Source organism: Nycticebus coucang, chromosome 17, assembly GCF_027406575.1.
Source record: "Nycticebus coucang isolate mNycCou1 chromosome 17, mNycCou1.pri, whole genome shotgun sequence".
In the NCBI taxonomy this organism is placed as follows: domain Eukaryota; kingdom Metazoa; phylum Chordata; class Mammalia; order Primates; family Lorisidae; genus Nycticebus; species Nycticebus coucang.
The window spans coordinates 80778412-80798559 of NC_069796.1; the positions used below are offsets into that span (position 1 = coordinate 80778412).

Here is a 20148-nt window from a genome sequence, read left to right on the forward strand (position 1 = left end):
CCACTCACGTAGCCATCTTCTCCTGGTTGAGGCTGGTTTTGGAGTCTCCCACTGGTCAAGATTGCATGCGGCAGGAAATCCAACATCAAGGCACGATCCTCCTTTCTTCCATAAAATTCAAAGGACAGTCTCAGAGACAAGCGCTGTAGCCTGGAAAGCAGCCCTCAGGGCTCCCGGTGTGGGTCACACAGCTTTATCCTCACCACATGCTGCTCACAGGTGTGGCCCCTTCTGGTGAGATCAGGACTCAGCGGTGACAGTACCCCGCAGGGCTCTGAAATCATCACCTTCTGAGACATCAGAGTGGCATTGACTTACAGTCAACAGTGTGTGGTGCTAAGTGCACTTTATTATTCCAATTCTTTGAAAATTGGTCGTCTCTCTGTGGCCCATCCACGGCCTAGTGGGGTGGGAAAGCCGGGACCGCGTCATGGCTCCCCTGCTTCTGTGCTGCCTGACTGTGTGCTAGTTCCTCATTCTTTTGAGCTTTCATTTTCTTGTACCTAAAATGGGTGCTGAATGCGGCACTTACAACCAGTTAATAAATGCCATCCTGTTTCTGTCCTCTATATGGCTAGGCCTGAATCACCCAGCACACCCTATTTCCCTCCCACAAATGGGAGTTGGCAGGAGGAGGAGATGGGCAGGAAATTGGGGAAACCCGTTTATTCATTCACTCATTCACTCTGCAAGAATATATTATTCCACCCCAGGCACTATTCCAGTCACGGGAAGGACAACAGTGAGCAGAGACAGATAAGGCCCCTGCTCTTATGAAAACATGCCAGCAAAGCACAAGGACTATAAAGAATGTTTAGGGAAGTCAACTAGGACTGGGTATCCAGGAAAGACTTTGCAGAACAGGTAACATTGGGTGAAAGAGGGTGAGCTTCCAAAAGGTTTGGAGTGGGGAGAACATTCCAGGCAGAGGGAAGAGCAAAGCAAAGTCCCTGAGGTGTCTGGGAGACAGAAAGAAAGCCACATCTGCTGGAGGAAGCAGATGTCGGGGGTTTAATATGGGGAGCGGGAGGTCAGACCCTGTGGGACCCAGGAAGGGAAGAGGACTGGGGGTGGCTCCACAGGATGGGCCCTGTAAAGAAGCCCACAGTTCCCATTCTTTGCAGGGGGAGAGGGGCATTTACCTCCTCCCAATAAGTGAGACCCTTGGCTTTCACCTGCCAGGCCAGGCCCCCCTCTGCTGCCTGCACTGTCCCCCACCTCCGGGCAGCTGGATCTTTGGCCAGGCCCACAGAGCACCCACTCACTGGCTGAATTTCTCTCCCTGAATCCCAGTTCTCCTCCAAGTTGGAAGAAATCTTTGTGGTTTGGATGAAGGAAGGGATGAGGAGGAGGGGAGAGAGTGAAGTGTGTTTGCTGGCACCAAAATTACAGCAGAAGCCAATACTGGAAACCTTCCCAAGTATTTAGAAATTAAAATAATAAAAGAAAACTGAGCATATGGAGTTTGTAAAGTGCCGTCCATCTTCAAGAAGGGACACAACTTACTCAGAGTTCAGGGAAGAGCAGGGTCTGGGTGACATGTCTGGGGGGGTGAGGCAGGGGCAGTGAGCCCTGGGTCTCTCAGGAGGCGTCTGGGCTCTGGGCTAGGTTGGCCCATGAAGAGTGTGGGAATCCCCTTTAAGTTGTACTTTTGAAAGCAGAGAGAGAATGTCCTCTATATTCCCTTGTTAGCTTCATGGGAGTCCCCAGCCCAGGGAATACCAACTCCCCAGCTCAGCCCTGAGCATATCTTTAACTCTTCCTGTCTATACGGCAGGTTGGCAGGTCGTATAGGCTTAACCTCTTCTCCCCCTCTACTCCGGTCCAGCATGCTTTGTTTCACTTGGCCGGCACTACCTTGTCTCCCTTTCTCCCCACCCCCGCTTGGCCTGTCTGTCCTCTTCAAAGCCATCAGATGGACTTCTCCTCCAAAATCTTTTCATCTTACCTCAAATGAAAGCTCACCTCCTCCCATGGCCTTCAGACCCTGCATTATCCAGGGACTGACTGCTGACACTCTAACTATCTTCCTTCTGTCCCTCAACCAGACCAAGATCATTTCTGCCTCAGGCTCTTTGCACATGCTTTTCCTGCCCGGAACACTCTTCCCCAGCCCTTTCTGTGATCAGCTCCTCATTCGGGTCTGAGCCACCTCCTAGGAGAAGTCCTCTCTGGCCATTCCACCTAGAAGGCTACTTTTGTAAATCTTTATTTGTTTCTGCACATACCTATCACTATCTAAAATAACCCTGTTTGTGTGACTTGCCCCACTACCATGTTAGTACCGTGAGCTTGGACCTGGCCTGTTCTCTTTCCTGCCATGTCCTCCACACTTGGAACAGTGCTTGGCCTAAGGTAGACCTTTCACAGACATCCATCAAGTGGGGACTGAATCGATGCCACAGCCACCTGGTTTATTTGGGCATCCGCTGGGTGTTCAGGTAGCACCACACACAATCCTGTGATTGCCCAAGTGGCAAATAGTACCTCACTCATGGGCAGCATTCATGGGGTTCTGGCAGAGCACACATGGCCTTGATTCTGGGCATTGCTGAATGAACCCATTCCCAGCTGAGTCACCAGATACCTCAGAATGTGTTGGGGGCTACCTACCTCGAAAAAGCTGCCAGGCACGAAACTTCAACCTGCCACTTCTGGAGTTGAAAGCCCACCTGGGAGGCCCAGGTGCCTCCCTTCCCCCCAGGTGCTCAGGTATCTCCTGTGCCAGGCAGCCCACCTGGCAATAGCTTGAGAGGTGGCTGGCTGGAAGGCATGGGCAGCAGGGTGAAAGTGGACGACAGGTTCCTGTGGGTACCTTCCAGGTAGAGAACGGGGCCAACCCGCAGTCCCTGAGGGCGTGTGAGTGCAGAGGTTGCTGTGGGGGGGAGGAGCTGCCTGCCCCCCGGATGGCCAGGGACCCTTCCTGCAGCCCTCCCCTTTCTCCTTCTGCACCCTCCCTCCGTCTGGCTGCTCCTCTCCCGCTCTGCTGCATGCTGGCCTCCACAAGATGGATTTTCCTGGCTGTGCCAATCTTGCTGCCACCTGTTCGCGCTGTGCTGGAGCCAGCAAAGTGGCTCAGCTTCAAACCCAGAGCAGCTGGGAGAACGGTTGCCAAGCCTCGTCGTCCCCCTTGCTCCCCTCCTTTGTTGCAGTGGCAGCAGCTCTGCTCTGAGTCATCCTGTCCCCTGCTGTCAGCTGGGCAGCCCCTGCTCTTCCCCACCACACCCCTGCAGACCACCCTGCCCAGGCCTCAGCCCCTGCACAGTGGCTCTTGCCACCCCAGCCCCAGCCTGGCCCAGACTCTCTAGATCAATCTCCTCCCCTTCCCCCACTTCCCTGGGATTCCCCAACTTATTGTTCTACGCAGCCTTCCCCAGGAACTTCAGGCAGAGGGCTGAGGCTGGGACACAGGCCTGAGAGAGCCAGGAGATGGTAGTCAGTTGCACCTGCCAAGCCTGTGATAGAAAAGGGCAGCCCAGGAGATCCCCAGGTCATGGAAGCTCCAAACCTCTGGGAGACAGAGGGCTCTGGAAACCACCTGAATAGCAATTCACCCCACACGAGGCTTGAGTCCCATCCCTGCCCCTAACACGCCTTGGCTTCATGACTTGACGAAGCCCCTCTGAACCTCAGTTTCCTCAATAGCTAACAAGCTCCGTCTGTGCCTGCTCACCCCACAATGTCACTGTAAAGAACAAACGGCAGGCTAGTGCCCTATACTCCTTCAGGAACAAGGCAAGGAAATAATTAAACCTGTGCGTGGGATGGAGAAATGCAAACTGTAAAGTGAAGTACCACTGAGAAGCTGTTTTTGCTGTTTCTCAGAGAGGCAGCAAAGCCCCCCGCGGCCAGAGTGCGTGCACGCCCAGCCTCTGAGAGAAAGATGCGGGCTTGTGCTTGTCTTCAGAGATACTGGCTCCAGCTGAGGGGGCATCTGATGGCTGAGAGACAGACACATCAGAAGATAGAGCAAGACACAGGCAGACAGACAAATAAACACAGATAAAATAGCAGCGAGCCGACGGCTCTCCTGATGGGAACAGACAGGCAGTGGTGGCGGCTGGATCCCCATAGCCTAGGGCCTTTTTCTCCCGTACCCAGTTCCTTTCCAGGGATGTGGCTCTCTCCTTTCCCTCCCTCCTGCCCAGGGTCATCAGCTCGCACATGGGGGCCACAATGCACAGGCGCAGTGTCCACATGTGTCACACTGTGGCCTCCTGAGGTCATGAAGGGGGGCAGGGATGAGGGAGTTGGATTTTCCAAAAGAGAGAGATTGCTTCTGAAGAGGAAAGTAGTCCCAGGCATCAGGGCGAGGTGATCTTTCCTTGGTGCACATTCCCTGGGGTCTGAGGAAGGATGCCTTTGTCAATGATGATAATAGGAAACTGCAGACCCTTTTCATAGAATGCCAGTCCCTAAGGGTGAGTCTTCAAAAGGAATGTGAAGAGGCTGGTAGAGAAACATGTCTGCTTAAGTTTGTCAAGGTGCATCTTTCCCCCAGGCACCCAGGGCTGGTCATGGGAATCTATAGATGAGCAGAAAGCTTGGGGGCTTTGGTGGGGCAGGGGTGAGCTGGGGGCACCCTGTTTCCTCTGCCTCTGCCCCGCAGCCTCCACAGTCACCAGATTGCCCTCCCCATAGAGTATCAGCTCTGCCCTCCCCTGCTTTGGCTTCCCACTGCACATTTCATTTTGCCCATGGTTTATGAGGGCCCCCGGGGCTGCCCCTGCCCACCTCCCCAGGTTCTTGCTCCACACCAGCCTTGCTGCTCCTCCAACCTCAGGCCCTTTGCAATGGCTATGCTGTCTGCTTGGGACACTCATCTGCCAGTTGTTGCCTTCTCTGCCACCTTCTTGTGATTCAGGTCTCAGGGGAGAGGCCTTTAGCTTTCTCTGGTCACTGTCACATCTCCCTGGTTTGTGTTCCTTTATGCAGACAGCATAGCCATTGCAAAGGGCCTGAGGTTGGAGGAGCAACAAGGCTGGCTTTCTGCATAGCACGTAACCCCTGCCTGAAAATATTTCCTTTGTGGGTTTTTAGTCTGTCTCCACACGGCAGAACACAAGTGCTGGTTTTGTTCACTACCACATCCCAGTGTGCTGGAGCAGAGCCTGGCACACAACAGGCATTTAATAGGCAGCAGTGTTTGGCTTATGAGAACCCCAGGCTGAAGGTGGCAACAGCCAGGAAAAAGAAGCTAGACGGGCCAGCCCTGGGGCTTTGGTGGGCAAAGGGAGGTGCACAGAGGTCTGGCTCAAGATTCAAAAGAAGTTCCCAGGGAGAGCCTATGTGCCATGCCATCGTCCCCCAGACTTGAGTCCTAGTCTCAGCTCTGCTTCTGGCAACTCCATCTTCCAGCCCCATTGGCCTCTCCTATGGAATGAGGATAATAATGTCTCTATCCCAGAGTTGCTCTAAGAACTGAATCAAGCCTCATGTGTGAGAGTATTTTTATAAACCTTTAATGGTTGTGCAAATGTTTATTGGTGAGAAGCCATTTGGCTGCAAGGGTCAGAAAACACCTCAAACTTACTCAAACTCAATTAAGGATTCATGGGCTCTTGTAATTGAAAGTCTCCAGGATGGACCTCAGGCATGGCTTGATCAGGGTGCTCCACCAAAACAAGTCTCTCTTTCTCCTTGTCTCCCTGTCAGCCCTCCTTTGTGAGGGGGTACCTTCTGAGTCAGACTTTTACTAATTGGTGGCCATTAGCTACTCCAGGCCTCTAGCTGCCATGTGACACATCCTTCCTGAAACAGAGCATCTTCTATACAAGCCCAAGTTTAAGCCTCAGGATTGGTTCTCATTGGTACAAATGGGGGACCCAACATGAACCAATCACTGTGGAAGACAGGATGTTGAGAAACTCTGATTGGCTGCCCCTGGAGCCAGAGGGAGCTTGGCTCCATTTGGACCACAAAGACTGAGAGTGGAGGTAATGGTAGAGCTTCTGAAAAGGAAAATGAGGATTCCACTACCAAAAGAGGGGGGCCGGGGGCCCTGCTGGCAGGAAACAGACATTCACCACAAGACAAATGGTGGCATGCTCAACCTTCCAGCTGGCACTGCCGAGCAGTGTGCTCCAAGGCTCCAGGTCCCTGGAGGCTCCACTCTGAGACTGCCCTGCAGGGGCTTCAAGGAGGTCCCTTCCCTGGAAATCACTGAATGAGCCACTGCCGTGAAAAGGAGACAGAACAGTTCCCGAATGTGATTTGTAAACGGTGAAAACACCCTTCAAATGTTAGAGATTATCCTTAATGTTGTTGTAGAACAGGAGAGGGGTGGGGCACTACAGGATTCGGAACTGAAAGGGGCTTAAAAATCATTGGCTGCCACTCAACCCCCCTTTTTTACAGTCACCAAACACAGCAGTCAGAAAAATCATATTTCCAATGCAGATCGAATCATGTCACTCTCCTCCTGAACCCTCTACTGACTTCTTGCTCTCGCAATATTCAAGATTCCCCTCCGCCATCAGGGGTCCGGGGATCTGGTCCCTGTCCACCTCTTAGATGCCATCCCCCCTCGTCCTTCTCTGCCACACTGTGTGTCCTTGTGTTCTACAAGCATACCAAGCTCATTTCCTGCCTGGATGCTTTGCACTTTCTGTTCCCTTTGCCCAAAACACTTTTCCCCCCAGGTCTCCCACGGCTGCAGCAACTTTCTCTTCATTCAGGTCTTTGCTAAAGCAGCCCCTTCTCAGAGACCCTCCCTAGCCACTCTTTTATATCAATGCCCTCCCGTCCTCCCATCAGCCACTCTCTCTCATTTCACCCATTTTATACACGTATTCTTCACCATCTGGAATTATCTCGCTGGTTTATTTGTTTGCTTATTGTTGTCCTTCTGCTACCCCCACTGGAGTACTCAGTACTCAGCTCCAAAACAACAGGATCTACTGCACAGCACGAGGCCTGGCATAGAGTGGGGGTCAGTGAATACCTGTTGAATGAATGTGTGTGCAGATGGACAGATGGATGAGTGGGCAGGCATGCGGGTGGGTGGGGGACAGAGCTCAGATGGATGTGTGAGCACACAGCTGGCACCAGCAGCCAGGTGGGTTGAGCCCACAGCCTGTCTAACTCTGCCTTTACTCTCTAACCTATTCCTGGGCTTTCTAATAATATCAAGAACAACAATAAACATGTGTCCTATTACTCCCTTTAGAATGGGAACTGACTTGGAGCTGTGGTAGCTAAAGACCCTGCTGACTCCCTTATGTCCCTATGTCCCACCAGCTCACGTCCTGCAGCCTTGGTGCCACCTGTCTAGCTGCCGAATTCACCTGACTTCAAACCTTATTAAATGGATCATTAGCAGGTTAATAAAACCTCTCCTGTGCACAGGCCACTTCCACTCACACCTGCTCACTGCCCATCCGTGCAGGGCCTGTTCTTGCCGGTGCTGGGATCTGGGAGAGAGCTCAGCAGCCCCTCTGCCCTCTATGCAGGTGAGCTGAGCACCTTTGTCTTCACTGCAGCCCCCAGGGAGGGGATATCACTCAGGCTCAGCCTTTCCAGGGCTATTTGTTTTTTTTTTTTGAGACAGAGTCTCACTATATCACCCTCAGTGGAGTGCTGTAGCATCACAGCTCACAACAACCTCAAACTCTTGGGCTTAAGTGATTCTCTTCCCTCGGCCTCCCAAGAAGCTGGGAGTACAGGTGCCTGCCACAACACCCGTCTATTTTTTTGTTGTTGTTACAGTTGTCATTGTTGTTTAGCTGGCCTGGGCTGGGTTCGAACCCGCCAGCCTCAGTGTATATGGCCTACGCCGTAACCACTGTGCTATGGGTGCCGAGCCTCCAGGGCTATTTTTTTGAGGTGGGCAATAGGAGGCAACCTGTCTCCTTGAAGACTCATGGTGGGGGGAGGCAGGAGGTGGCCTGTGGGGAGCGGCAGGAGGTGGCACCACATGGGGCTGTGGCAGTTTGGCATGCAGACCAGTCTTCCATGAGCTACTGTGTCTGAGGGCAGGAGGAGGGATGGGGCCTGCTGTCACCCATCTCACTCCAGTCACTTAGGAGAAGCAGGGTCCAGGGCAGCAGTCAGGCAGTGGGATGAACCCTGGGGAGCAGGGCAGACCCCTGGGCACACAGCCTACACTTAGAGGATACCCCAATGTAGGCCCCAGTGTGGGGGCCTGAGGGAAGAGGAGGCTCCTCTCCTCATGTGGAAAATTCTAGCCCAGTGAAATCTGATCGAAATCGAAAACATCAACTTATCATGTCATTGTTGAGTGGAGGAAAAAGTATATTGCTGAAGGAAGCACATGGTAAGACAGCATAGTGTGAAAAACCGAAAATCAGGTGCGTCTATGTCGGTTAGTTCCATCAGCATATATACCTGCGGACCTGGAGAGAAACGCTCAGAAAGCTACACATCAGGCCTCCACCAGTGGTCCCCTCTCTGAAAAAACCTGAGGTTTGATGTGGGGTTATGTGCAGACTTTTTTTTAAAACACAAAATAATGTATTCATGTTTTACATGTAAAATTAAAAATTAATTTTTAGAGGTATTCACCAAAGATATAATTTAGAGTGTGAGGGTCTAGCCCTAGGAGGAAGCCCTAGGCATGAAAAGTCAGGGAGAGATATGAGAAGGTCTGGGTCCTCCTGGGAGGCCCCCCAAGGTGTGCTCAGGTCTCCTGCCTGGGCAGACAAACCCTGTGGTGCCACCTTTCACCTTGGAACCTTTTCTGGGACAAGGCACCCCTGGCTATCTCCCCAGGCCTGATGCGTTTCCTCTAACATCCAGGAATTGATTCCAGGACTTAGGGAGCAGGGAGGGTGGGGCACCAGCCACAGAGGAGCAGGGGGCATCCTGCGTGGCTGACCATAAAGCCAGGGATGCAGCGTCTCTGCTTCCTCCTGGCAGAGTGACAGCGTCCGCATGCTCATGCAAGGGATGTTATTTTACTAACCAGATATATTAAGCATCTCTCCTTCTAATTACCAGTTCAATTAACCCTGGCACACAGTAAGTACCAACCCCCGAGGGACTGAGTCAGAATGGCTCTGCTGGGTGAATGTCTGTACTGTGTGCTAGCTTCAGCGAGCCCTCAAGGGGCGAGGGCAGCAGATACCAATGACACCAGGGAGGAGTGGAGGAAACCTCCCAAGAGGGTCTTGCTATTGGTGCTAGAGTCCAACAAGGGTGCCTCTCCAGCACCCATCTGCAAGCAACCTTGGGCAGGGCAGACCACAGAGGACTATCCTTGGGTCTCCTAAGTGGTGGCAGGCTAGACTGTGTACCCTGTGCAAAGTCAGGAACTAGAAGACGTGTAGGCGGTAATGGTGCAGGTACTGCCTCAAAATCTCCGACCCTCAGTTTCTTCATCTATAAAAGGAGCGTAATGATATTTAGGCCATGGGCAATTTACGAGGTTTAATGAAAAGAATGAAAATTAAGACACTTTGTAAATTACACGTACTCATTCATTCATTCGACATGTCTTTCTGGAGTATGCACTGTGTATTGGCGAAAGTAAGCCGTACAATCTTGAAGCAGAGAATATAGAGACCAAGTTCTCTGGGAATTGACAGTGTCTGCCTGAGAACGCCATAATCACTGCCACACATACAGACACACGTGCACACACACGCTCCTTCCCGATCTGTTGCCTGCAATACCCACAGCCCTGAACAGAACATGCACTCATCTAAGAAACAGGTCTACACCCACATGCATGCACAGATAGCCATTGTGATGGCGGCTCTGTGGCTTCCCTCTTTCCAAGAAAGGTAAGGCCAGGGATGTCACATTAATAAGAAATATAGAGCCCCTGTTAGAGGGGCTTTTATTTATTTATTTATTTAAAAGCTTATTAAAATCCTAACCTAGTCTCCGCTTCACTAAAGCAGTGTTATTAGAGTCTCCCAGAGCCTGCGTGGGAGGGTGAGGACGAGAGAGTGTATTTGCACATGTGGGAGCTAGAAGACTTTTGTTTGTACGTAGTGTGTATCGGTGTGGGAGTGCAGGCCTGTGTCTGGGTGTGTGATGTATGTGTTTATCTGTGTATTTGTGAGCGCATGTGTTTGTGTGTGTGCCTCTAGGCATGGTTTGTGTATGTTTGTCTGTCCCTGGGTGTGTGTGTGTGGATGTGTGGGTGTGTGCACATCTAGATGTGGAGTATTGTGTTCTTGGGCTTCTTCAGACCATTCAATGGTGAGCAGTGTTTCTCAACCTGTTTTTCACTATTGCACCCATTAGGAGCCTTGTAAGAATTTTTTTCCCTAATTGCCTCTCTCTCTGAAATTTTATACCCAGATATGCTGCATATCTGTTTATGTACTCTGCGTGTGTGTGTGTGTGTGTCTGTGTTTCACGGAGAAAGTCAGAGATTTTCACTGACCCCTACCTCAAATAACCTATCACCAGCCCCTGAGGGCGTCTTGCCCAGGGAGCACCCCTACCTAGATCAGGCTTTCTCCATCTGGCTTCAGGGCCTGGGACCACCCTTTTCACCCCTCCTGGCCCACTTTGGGTGTAATGGTTCCCAGTCTGTAGGCCCCAGCTGGAATTATAGATTCCTTTTAAATTACTGATTTCTAGGTCCCATCTAAAGATCCTGTCAGTAGATCTGGGAGTGGATCAAAAACCAGGGTTGTGGCAAGCTCCCAGAAGATTTTGATGCCCTAACTAAAGGAGGGGTCTGTGGCTGAAGGGAGTTCAGAATCTTTGAGAGACCATCTAGTCCGAGGGGAGAGGGTCTGTCTGGAGCTCCCACCTCATTCTGGAAAACTCAAAATCTCAACTTTAAAGTCTAGGACCCAGCTAGCAGGGCCTCTCCATATCAGCACTACACCCATACTGCCCAATGGAGGCTGTACCAAGACCCCTCCCACTGACCCAGGACTTAAAGGAAGCACCGTGAGGGGTGCATTCCCAGGACCAAGATTATGCAGCTGGAGTCTAGAACAAACACCAACCCAGAGCATCTGGAGTCCCCTTTTCCATCTGTTTGGTACAACCATAGATGCCCCCCACACTAACCTGGGCCAACACCCCAACCCCAGGGACTCCATGTGCCAGGCACTGGAAGAGAAGGCAGAAGATTACCCCTCTCCTGTCCACCAGACAAGCCCTGGAATTGGAAGAGGAACTCCAATCCCCACTGGAACCTCATTTGGAAGTTGCCATGGACCTGGTAGCAAAATCAATCAGGACTCCAGGGCTCCCTTGGTCCTGGATTTCTCAAGAAATAGTTAGCGCTGTCCTTGGTCCTGGAGACTCCAAAGCAAGGACATCCCAGTTCTTGTGCTGAGGCACTGCAGGGCCAGATGATACGCTCAGGCACAGGTGCTCATTGCATGGGTGGCATGGAGGCTGGGTCTACCTGGCCCAGCCCTCTTTGAGTGCCAAAGAAAGCTATGCCTCTTTGGAGGTCAAACCAGCACGAGGCCTCAGCCTTGGGTGTCTGAGCAATCAGCACACAGGGGGCCAATTGATGCAAAGTGGGCAGAGCTCCAGCACCAGGCAGTGAGGGGCGAATGGGAGCCTGGAAGCAGGAGGAATGGACAGGTCAGGGTGGGGGCAGAAGTGGCATTGTAATGGCAGGAGAAGACAAGATGGGACAAGGTGGATGAGAGAGGGAGATGGAGGAGAGTGGGATGAAGGATGATGTGTTTTGGTGGGAAGTGAAGAAGGCAGCCTTTTTCTTCTCTTAAGCTTTTAAAGGCATCAGAACATCTTGCTAATTGTTCATCTCCCAGAGATGCTAATGAAATTAATTCTGCAAAATGCTCATCAGGTCATCTGCAGAGGGCTCAGTGCCAGGCCTCCACTTGGTCCAATCTCTCCTCCTCCCCCTCCTCAGCTCCTCCTTCCCATTCCTGACAATTTCCCTCCCCCTCCATTTCACATGGACCCCTCAGCAGGAAACTGTTCACCTCCTAACCTGCCTGAGAGTGCCCAGTGGGAAACTAGAAATGAGAGCTGTGTAGCCAGGGAAACCTCCAAGTCTGAGATGGCGTGAAGCTCATGGAGCTGGGAGAGGTTCTCTGGGTGGGTGTGTTTCTGTGTGTGCACGCATGTGTGTGGTAACAGATATACCATAGGAGCATGTGTCTCTAACAAAACCATTTGTTAGATTGAACACTCTTTCAATCACTCAGCAAATATTTCTGGAGCAGCTTCTAGGTTTAAATCTTTGTCCCATCCCTCACCAAATGAGTGGCTTTAAGCAACTTACACTCCTTTTTCTTTGCCACAATTTTTGTATCTATACAGTGGGTAGATTACTTCATAAGGGGTTTTAAGAATCAAAAGAGATAACCAGAAAGGAAGGAGCTTAGTCCTGTCTTGGCGCGTGTGCATGGCTAGTTCTCAAGAAATGGTGAGTGCTGTCTTTGGTCCTGGAGGCTCCAAAGCAAGGACAGCCCAGTTCTCGTGCTGAGGAACTGCAGGGCCAGATGACATGCTCAGGCACAAGGTGCTCATGGCACGGGTGGCATGGAGGGTGGGCACATAAAGTCTTTATAGGAATGGGGTAGGGAGACATGGAAGTATTTATATGTGTTGTAACCATGCAAGGAACATGAGTATCTGTCCAGCTGGTATTCAGTTGCCCCATGTGCACATGTGTGAGTTGGGTGTAGGTAATGCATTTGTGTGAAGTATACTGACTGAGTGGGTACCAGCATACTGTGTGCTGGACTCAGGGCATGAGTGGGTCTTGGGGTCCTGTGTGCAAAGAGGACTAGGTCCAGACGTTTCTGGGGGTCCTTTGTTCTCATTCTCTCTCACCTACTAAGGCTGCCATTCCACCCTAACTTACAACTGAGAGGACATCAGTGTCTTCCTCCACAGAGAGGAAGAGCGAGCAGAGTGGGCAGAGCTGCCACAGGGTGCAGGTTCCCCTAGTGGGTAGGACTTCTCATGTAGTAGCAGCTCCAAGGATCAGGTCATTTCTTTTGTTTCACGTCCAGCAGGAAAAGCAATTCTTTCTCTCCCTAGTCCCAATAAAAATCCCAGAAATGAGCCTCAGTGGCTTGGTTTGAGTCATATCCCTGAAACAATTTCTGTGGTCCAGGGACCAGTGGCTGCCTACGGGACAGGCCTGAAGCACATGTCATCCTTTGGAACTTGAATGGGATAGTGCAACCTGAATCTTGTGCACTGATGGTGGGGAAGGGAGAGCACTCAAAGGAAAGACAGGAAGATGCTTCTAGAGGTTGGAAGCCAGATGCTGAGTAGTGAGCAAATGCGAATGCTTGAACTGGGGAAGGGACTATAAAGAGCCAACACGGGGTCTCCAAGAGCAAAGTCCTGCCTGCTGAACTCCTGCAAAACTGGAGGCTCATGCTTTGGGGCCTCTGCAAAGTCTTTCCATTAATTTTCTCTTTTTTTTTGTATTTATTTTTGTGTGTGTGTGTGTGTGGTTTTTGGCCGGGGCTGGGTTTGAACCCTCCACCTCCTGCATATGGGACCGGCGCCCTACTCCTTGAGCCACAGGCGCCACCCTCTTTCCATTAATTTTCATGGGTACATCAGTGACATGTGAGTGGAATGATAGTGTAGTCAAAGGCTTCAAAGTGGATGAAAGAGCAGCTGGTTTATTGACCTAGTGCAATATGCAACTTGGTCTCAAGTGAGGCAGCTCTAGGCTCTGTCCTTGGTCCTGCCTTAGGCAACCTGCTTAGTAAGGGCTTGGTTGAAAGTTTATATGACTTGGGCGGCGCCTGTGGCTCAGTCGGTAAGGCGCCGGCCCCATATACCGAGGGTGGCGGGTTCAAACCCGGCCTCGGCCAAACTGCAACCAAAAAAAAAAAAAAAATAGCCGGGCGTTGTGGCGGGCGCCTGTAGTCCCAGCTACTCGGGAGGCTGAGGCAAGAGAATCACTTAAGCCCAGGAGTTGGAGGTTGCTGTGAGCTGTGTGAGGCCACGGCACTCTACCGAGGGCCATAAAGTGAGACTCTGTCTCTACAAAAAAAAAAAAAAAAAAACTTAGAAAGTTTATATGACTTCCTAATCTTAGCTGGTAACTACAAGAAGCTAAAGGAAATAGCAAGTACCTGCCTGACAGTACCCACACCCTGAGAGGTCTCCACATGGGAAAGAGGGATTAGATGTAATACAATGGAATGCAATTGGGATGGATTTAAGTCTCTGCATTTAATTGTGGAAAACAAGTGACCCAAGGGTAGTTGAGGAAGACCCAGTGTTTGGTATCACTTATGGCAAACACCTAGGGTGGTGTTGCTCAGAATTTAGTCAGTTTTCAGATTCCTGGCAGCAGTACAAGCAGCCAGTAAGGGTTAGGGGATTAGTAAAAGCACAGATTCCCCCACCCCTCCTCAGATATATCGAATCAGAATTGGGTTAGGGCAGGACCTGGAGATTTGCATTTTAGCCACCATCACAGGGACTTTGGTGCCTCTCTATGTCACTGATGGCCTCACCACAGGATCTCAGCTCCCCAGGTCCGGGGGTATTAGCAATGTGATGGATGACACTGACCAATAGCTGATTGGGACCTCTCTCCCGCATCTGGATATGCAGGCAGGAGACCTTCCAGTTCCCTTCAGAGGAGCAGCCTGGCTGGAGAGCAGCTGCCAGGGTGAGGGATATCCAGGACAGGGACCTGGAGTCCTGCTACCAGCAACTGAAGCAGAACCGTTTGGCCTGGAGGAGAGGTAAAGCTTTGTCTTCTAAAGTTAAAGTCTTCTAAAAAAAAAAAAAAAAAAATGCAAACATGCATATTGTGGCCTTGGAAGGTGAACCCAATGAGAGACTGATTCTTACTCCCTAGAGAGGAGACATTTCTGGCCAGCAGAGCAGTTAGAGGTGAACTCTGTGCCCTGTCACTGTGATATTGCAAAGGGGCATCTGCAGATACTTGTTGAAGGGTTCTACATACGCAGGGCAGGTTAACTTCCTCTCTTTAAGTCTGGGGCTTTTGGAAGGGAGAGGCCAAGGTCACAAGCAGGGCTTGAATCTGAGTAGAATCAAATGCAAAGAAGAAGGGAGATGCCAGGGGCCCTCCTCCTCCCATCTGGCCAGTCCACCTCTGGGTCTAAGATAAGCCCTTCCCTGGCAGCCCTACAACCTGGATTCTTCTGCAGAATTCAGGTGAGACATCTACTCTCCCTTTCTTCAAGGGCATCATCTTCTTCCTGACATGGCTCTGAGCACCTTTGGAAGGGAACATCTGAGCTGAGGCCTGAGTGACTACAAGGAAGCAGCCACGTAAACATCTGGGGACAGAGTATTCCAGGAAGAAAAGCAAATGGGAAAAGTCTAGAGGTGAAGATGAGCTTGGATGCTGGAAAAATAAAAGAAAGGCCTTTCTGGCCTAGGTAGAGATGCAGAAGCAGGCGAGAGTCATGCTGGGACTTCAGGCAGCTCTGTCATTAATGCTTCTCTCCAATAGTTCAGTTCTGCCTTCCAGGAGTATAGTAGCATTACACTTCCTGGCCTTCATGGGTGAGGTCATGGGGCCAGGTCTGGCCAATGAATTGTGAGTGGAAATGACACACGAGCTGACACTTCTGACCTGAACCATTGATTGCTGGTGGGTGTGCCTGGAGAGCTCCCTTTTCTTCTTCCTCATTGACCAACAGTGTTCCGGAGAGTGGCTACTGTGAGTCTGGGTCCTTGAGCAAGAATGATAAGAAGCAATAGACACATGATGGACAAATGAGAAACAAACGTTTGTTGATTTAAGCCACTGAGATTTGGAGACTGTCTGTTACCACAACCTAACCTAACCTATCCTGACTGTTTCATAGATCATTCTATTCTGGCTGAAGAGAGTGGGGCAGAGACAAATGGAGCAGAGCAGGAGACACTTTCTTTATCAGTTCCCCAACCCTTATTCTCAAACTCTGATCCCAAAACAGAAACTGTCAGAGGAGGAAATGTAAGGACAGGGATGTTGAAATGAACCCTCCCAAGGACCCATCTCAGCTAGCCCTGTAGTCGTTGGATAAAGTTGGCCTTGAGCCAGCATGGCCTCTCCCGAAGCCTCAGTTATCTCATCTGTAGAATGAGAATGATAATGTTTTTATAGCAGAACTGCATGCGAAGATCAAGCCAATTTACAAATCCAGGCAAGGACGTAATGGTGTCCAGCATGCAAGATTATAATGTCATCTGATACCCTAGCCCCAGCTCCAGGCCTTCATCCTCAGTCACGGGCCTCTGCTGCCCACACTTATCCCTAATCATCTCCCCCATACTGTGGGCCCCAAAAGTAGATCCTGCCACTGTTTCACCCTTCCTACCCACGTCTCCTCAGCAGAGGGCGGAGAGGAGGTTATGGTGTTAGCAGGAGCAGTTTAGGCACACATTGTTACTCCCAGAACTAGCGCACGCTCTCTCTCCCCCTCTCTCCAGACATTTGGGTAGATCAAGTCTCCCTGAAACAATGTACTTTCAAGCAGCCCTCAAAGCAGAGGTTCAAAACCAGAAGGTGGTGGATCTTTTCATCTGTGAACCCAAGAGGTTAAAATATACTTTATTAGTTAAAATTTTAAAATGATGATATTTCTCACACAATGGCTTCTATTGAAAATTTGGAGGATAAGGCCATGTTGCCCCCAATCCTGCCCCTCCACAGCTGATACCTGGAGCAGAAGAGACAGCTGTCCTTTGAGATGAGATCTCTGTGCCCTCTCCACAGTGCTGCCCATTGCCTCCCTGGTGCTGAAGCCCTCCCTGGTCTATCCCGTGTGCATCCGGAGCTTTGACTGATTTTTTTTTTTTTTCATATAGTAGGGTTAAGAGGAAAGCAAAACATTTCTCATAGCCCTTCTCTATCAAAAGTGGGAAACAAAAGACAGACCGAGAGAGGGCCTCGTGGCTCAAGAAATAGAGGAGAGCTCATATCTCTTTGTGGAAGCAAGACCATTCCTTATATATCGCCTAGCCTGCAGCAGTAATTTATATTATCTACCGGCCCCATGGGCGTTTGAGTTTGTGACCCTGCCCTCGCCCTTCCCATTCCCCTCCCGACCCAGAATAGGACCCTCTCTTTTCCTGGTCACTCGCCCAGGCACATGGAGCGCGTTTGTCATTTCCTTTCTCCTTCAAGGCAGCCCTCTGTTTATTTTAACCAGATTAGGGAATGGGGGTGGGGAACAGGATACTCCAGCAGCGGTCACTGCTGGAGGATCCTAGAGACGACTTGACTTGCCCAAGGTCACAGAGCTAGACGCCAAAGTCACCTAGACCCTTTCTTAGGTCTCTCTAGCTCCCAAAGCCAAGTTCCTTTACGCCCACGTCTCAGGCACGGTGCGCTCTCTGGTCGCAAACAGCGCGCCCAGTCGGATGCGCTGCGCCCTAAGGTTGTTTTCCTTCAGTGAACTGCGGGAGGGGTTAGGGAAGCCTTGGGTCACGCTGTGAGGCGCGCCCCTGAGGCCCATCAGGCTGCGTTGTTGGGACTGCGGGTGTTCCCGAGACTGGCCTGCTTAGAGCGGGGGACCAGGGCACCTTTGCGCTCGGCCCGGGGCCCCGGAGCCCCGGAGCTCTCCCGCAGTCTGCTCTCCCAGCCTCGGGCTGCTGGCAGCATACTGTGGTGCGCTAACCGCCTCCAAGCGCGGCTGGGGGAAAGGACAGCAGCGGAACCTACCCCGGGCACCCCTGCCCTGGACTGATCTCCATAGGCTGGCGCCACGCCGGGGTCGCAGCAGACCTGCGCCCCTTCTGGGCCACCTGTGCGCAGACTGGCGGGCCCGGGAGAGCCTGGATCCGGGCAACTGATCCACTCCGGGTTTCAGACTCCAGCCCTTGTCCCTGAGGACCACGCGGGGCGGTGGGAGGCCTCCCCGCCCACCACCCCAGCCCCTCCCTGGGGGAGCCTCAGGCATCGCCCAGAGGGATCCCGGGTGCTAGGGGTGGCCCGCGTACCCCGCGCCGGGCGGCCGGGCCCCTCCTTCCTCCCCCCCGCCCCTACCCGCCGCCGCCCCGCTCCGTTGCTCCAGTCCGTGTTTTGCGGCGCCCGTCGGCCCGCTCCCCGGCTGCGGGCTCCGCGCGGCGGCTGGCTCCGTGCACAGCGCGGCTGGCGCTGCGCTCCGCCCCGGCTGCATTGCTGTGCTCCCGGTGCCCAGGGGAGGCACGCGCCGCGTGTGCCCCGCAGCCGGCCGCCTGGAGGCAGCGCAGTCCGCTGGCATGGGCCCCGGGGGCGCCCCGAGCCGGGGCTCCGGGTTGAGGCGCTGAAAGACGCCCTCCCGCCCGCGGGGCCCCGCTCCCGGCCCGCCCGCCCGCGGCCATGGCCGTCCGGCCCGGCCTGTGGCCAGCGCTCCTGGGCATAGTCCTTGCCGCCTGGCTCCGCGGTTCAGGTGAGTCACACCACGCGCGGTCGGGGAAGGCTTGCGGGGGACTATGCGCGTGAACGCTCCATGCTCTTTGCGGGTGGGGGGTTCCTGACCCGTGCTGCCGGTCACGGCTGGGAGCCCCCCGAGGCCAAACTTTGCGAGGCGGGACGCGGGGGCCGCCTCTCGTTGCTGCGCAGTTTCCCCGCGTGCTCTCCCGGAAGCCTGGGTTCTGCCAAGTCCAGGAGCAGCTGGCAGTGCGCGGGGTTGACGAGTGTAGACGCCCCACGCCTCGGGGGAGGGGGGGAAGTTTGCTGGTTGCCTAGCCCCATAGCAGGGTCGGGGGGGTATCAATCTCGGGAACCTGACTTCAAGGGTTCAAAGATTACAGGGTTTTGACCATATCCTATTGCCCAGGAAAGTGGGGGAAGGATTAAGATACCTCTTCCCGGTAGCATCTGCCCCAAACAGCCACTCACAATCTCCCAGCTTGGCACCTGGCCTCTGCCCACGTCCAGAACACAGTGTCCTCCTCTGTCCCCGCCACACACGCTCGCACACGCACACACTCAGGCGTGGAGGCGCATACACCAGCCCCCAGCCCTTGCAGCCAGCACTCTTAAAGCTCTGCGGTCCCTTTGGCGGGGGCTGTAGCTCCTGGCCTCCCTGGCTGGGGGGTGGGGTGGGGAGGAACAGAGTTATGTGCGTTTGTTCTGCATCCTCCCCCTTCTCCCTTAAATTCTACAGGCCTTCTTCCTCCCTGCATGCCCTGCTGGCCACCCCAACCTGCTGGTAACTCAGCCCTCAGCCCACCTCCTTTCTCTTAGGAGAGGGCTTGGGGGATGAAGTTCCCCTGTATCCTTTGTCTGCTCTCCCTGAGCTTCCACCTAGGCTGAGCTGTTGGGGCTTCCTGGTCTCTGCCCCCCCCCCCCCACCATGTACTTAGCAGAGCTGAGCTGTGTGTGTTTGGTGTTTGTTTGGGGGGTGCCATTTGTGTGATCAAGGGGGTTTCGGGCTTGCCATAAAAATTCTCTATTTTTGCTCCCCTCGGAACGTGGGAGATTGCCCCTCTGCCTGGCCAGGTGACTGCTTATCACAGGAGTGTCAGAAGGGAGCGTTGGGGTTCCTGAGCTGCCAAGCTGGATTGATCAGAGATCAATGAATGTGAGCTCAGGGACCAGCCTGATGATTGAGGCTGATGGCTATTTCCTTAAAGGGTCTCTCTGCGCAGCACATCCTGCACTGGCCACTGCCTGACCACCACCACCCCCCTTTCTGCCTCCTCAGCTTTGCCTCTGCTCCATCTCACCTACCCTGTCTCCCTTCCTCATCACCTCCCAATCCTCCTTTAGGGAACCTTCCCTTCAGCCTCCTCTTCTAATCCTGGCCAAGTTAGAAGGCTGAACTGCCACTGGGTGCGTGCGTGTTGCACACTTGTGCTTCTTAGGGTGTGTATGTGCAACTCCCCAGATGAACACACAGGGGTACAGGTTGCACCATTGACCATGGTGAGCTGGGGGTGTTGACACCTTGTACAAAAGGAGATGTTGCCAGACACCTAATAGGTGCCCAGGCAGTATTTACAAAGTTGGATCTGTGAGGGCTTTGTGGTCATAGCTGCATGTCACCCATGTGAGCATGTGTTAGGGCTGTGGGTTGTCATGTGTAAGGAGGGTTGGCATGGCATGTGCACTACTGGTATCTGTGTGGCCAGATGAGTGTGTGTTCTGGCTGTGTGCAGTCGCACAGGTGAGCACATACAGATAAGGGTGACAGGTGTTGCTGAGCTAGGACACCGCAGCCTGGGCTGAAGGGTTGCCATACGACCTGTCAGGAGACCATGAAGTTGGGGAACCACATCCCTGGTTGTTGTGGCACCTGTTGGGGCCTGACC

General features: G+C 52.7%; 1 protein-coding gene across 4 annotated transcripts in view; it reads left to right on the forward strand.

Moving 5' to 3' along the window:
• The first annotated feature begins 18008 nt into the window (after positions 1-18008).
• The window catches only part of UNC5A (unc-5 netrin receptor A), a 60812-nt gene continuing 58672 nt past the window's right edge, over positions 18009-20148 (forward strand). For all 4 annotated transcript variants that reach the window (XM_053566762.1, XM_053566763.1, XM_053566764.1 and 1 more), the window contains exon 1: positions 18009-18281. In XM_053566762.1, coding sequence (XP_053422737.1) covers positions 18212-18281 — 70 coding nt within the window. In that variant the 5' untranslated portion in view covers positions 18009-18211. The remainder of the gene's footprint in view (positions 18282-20148) is intronic.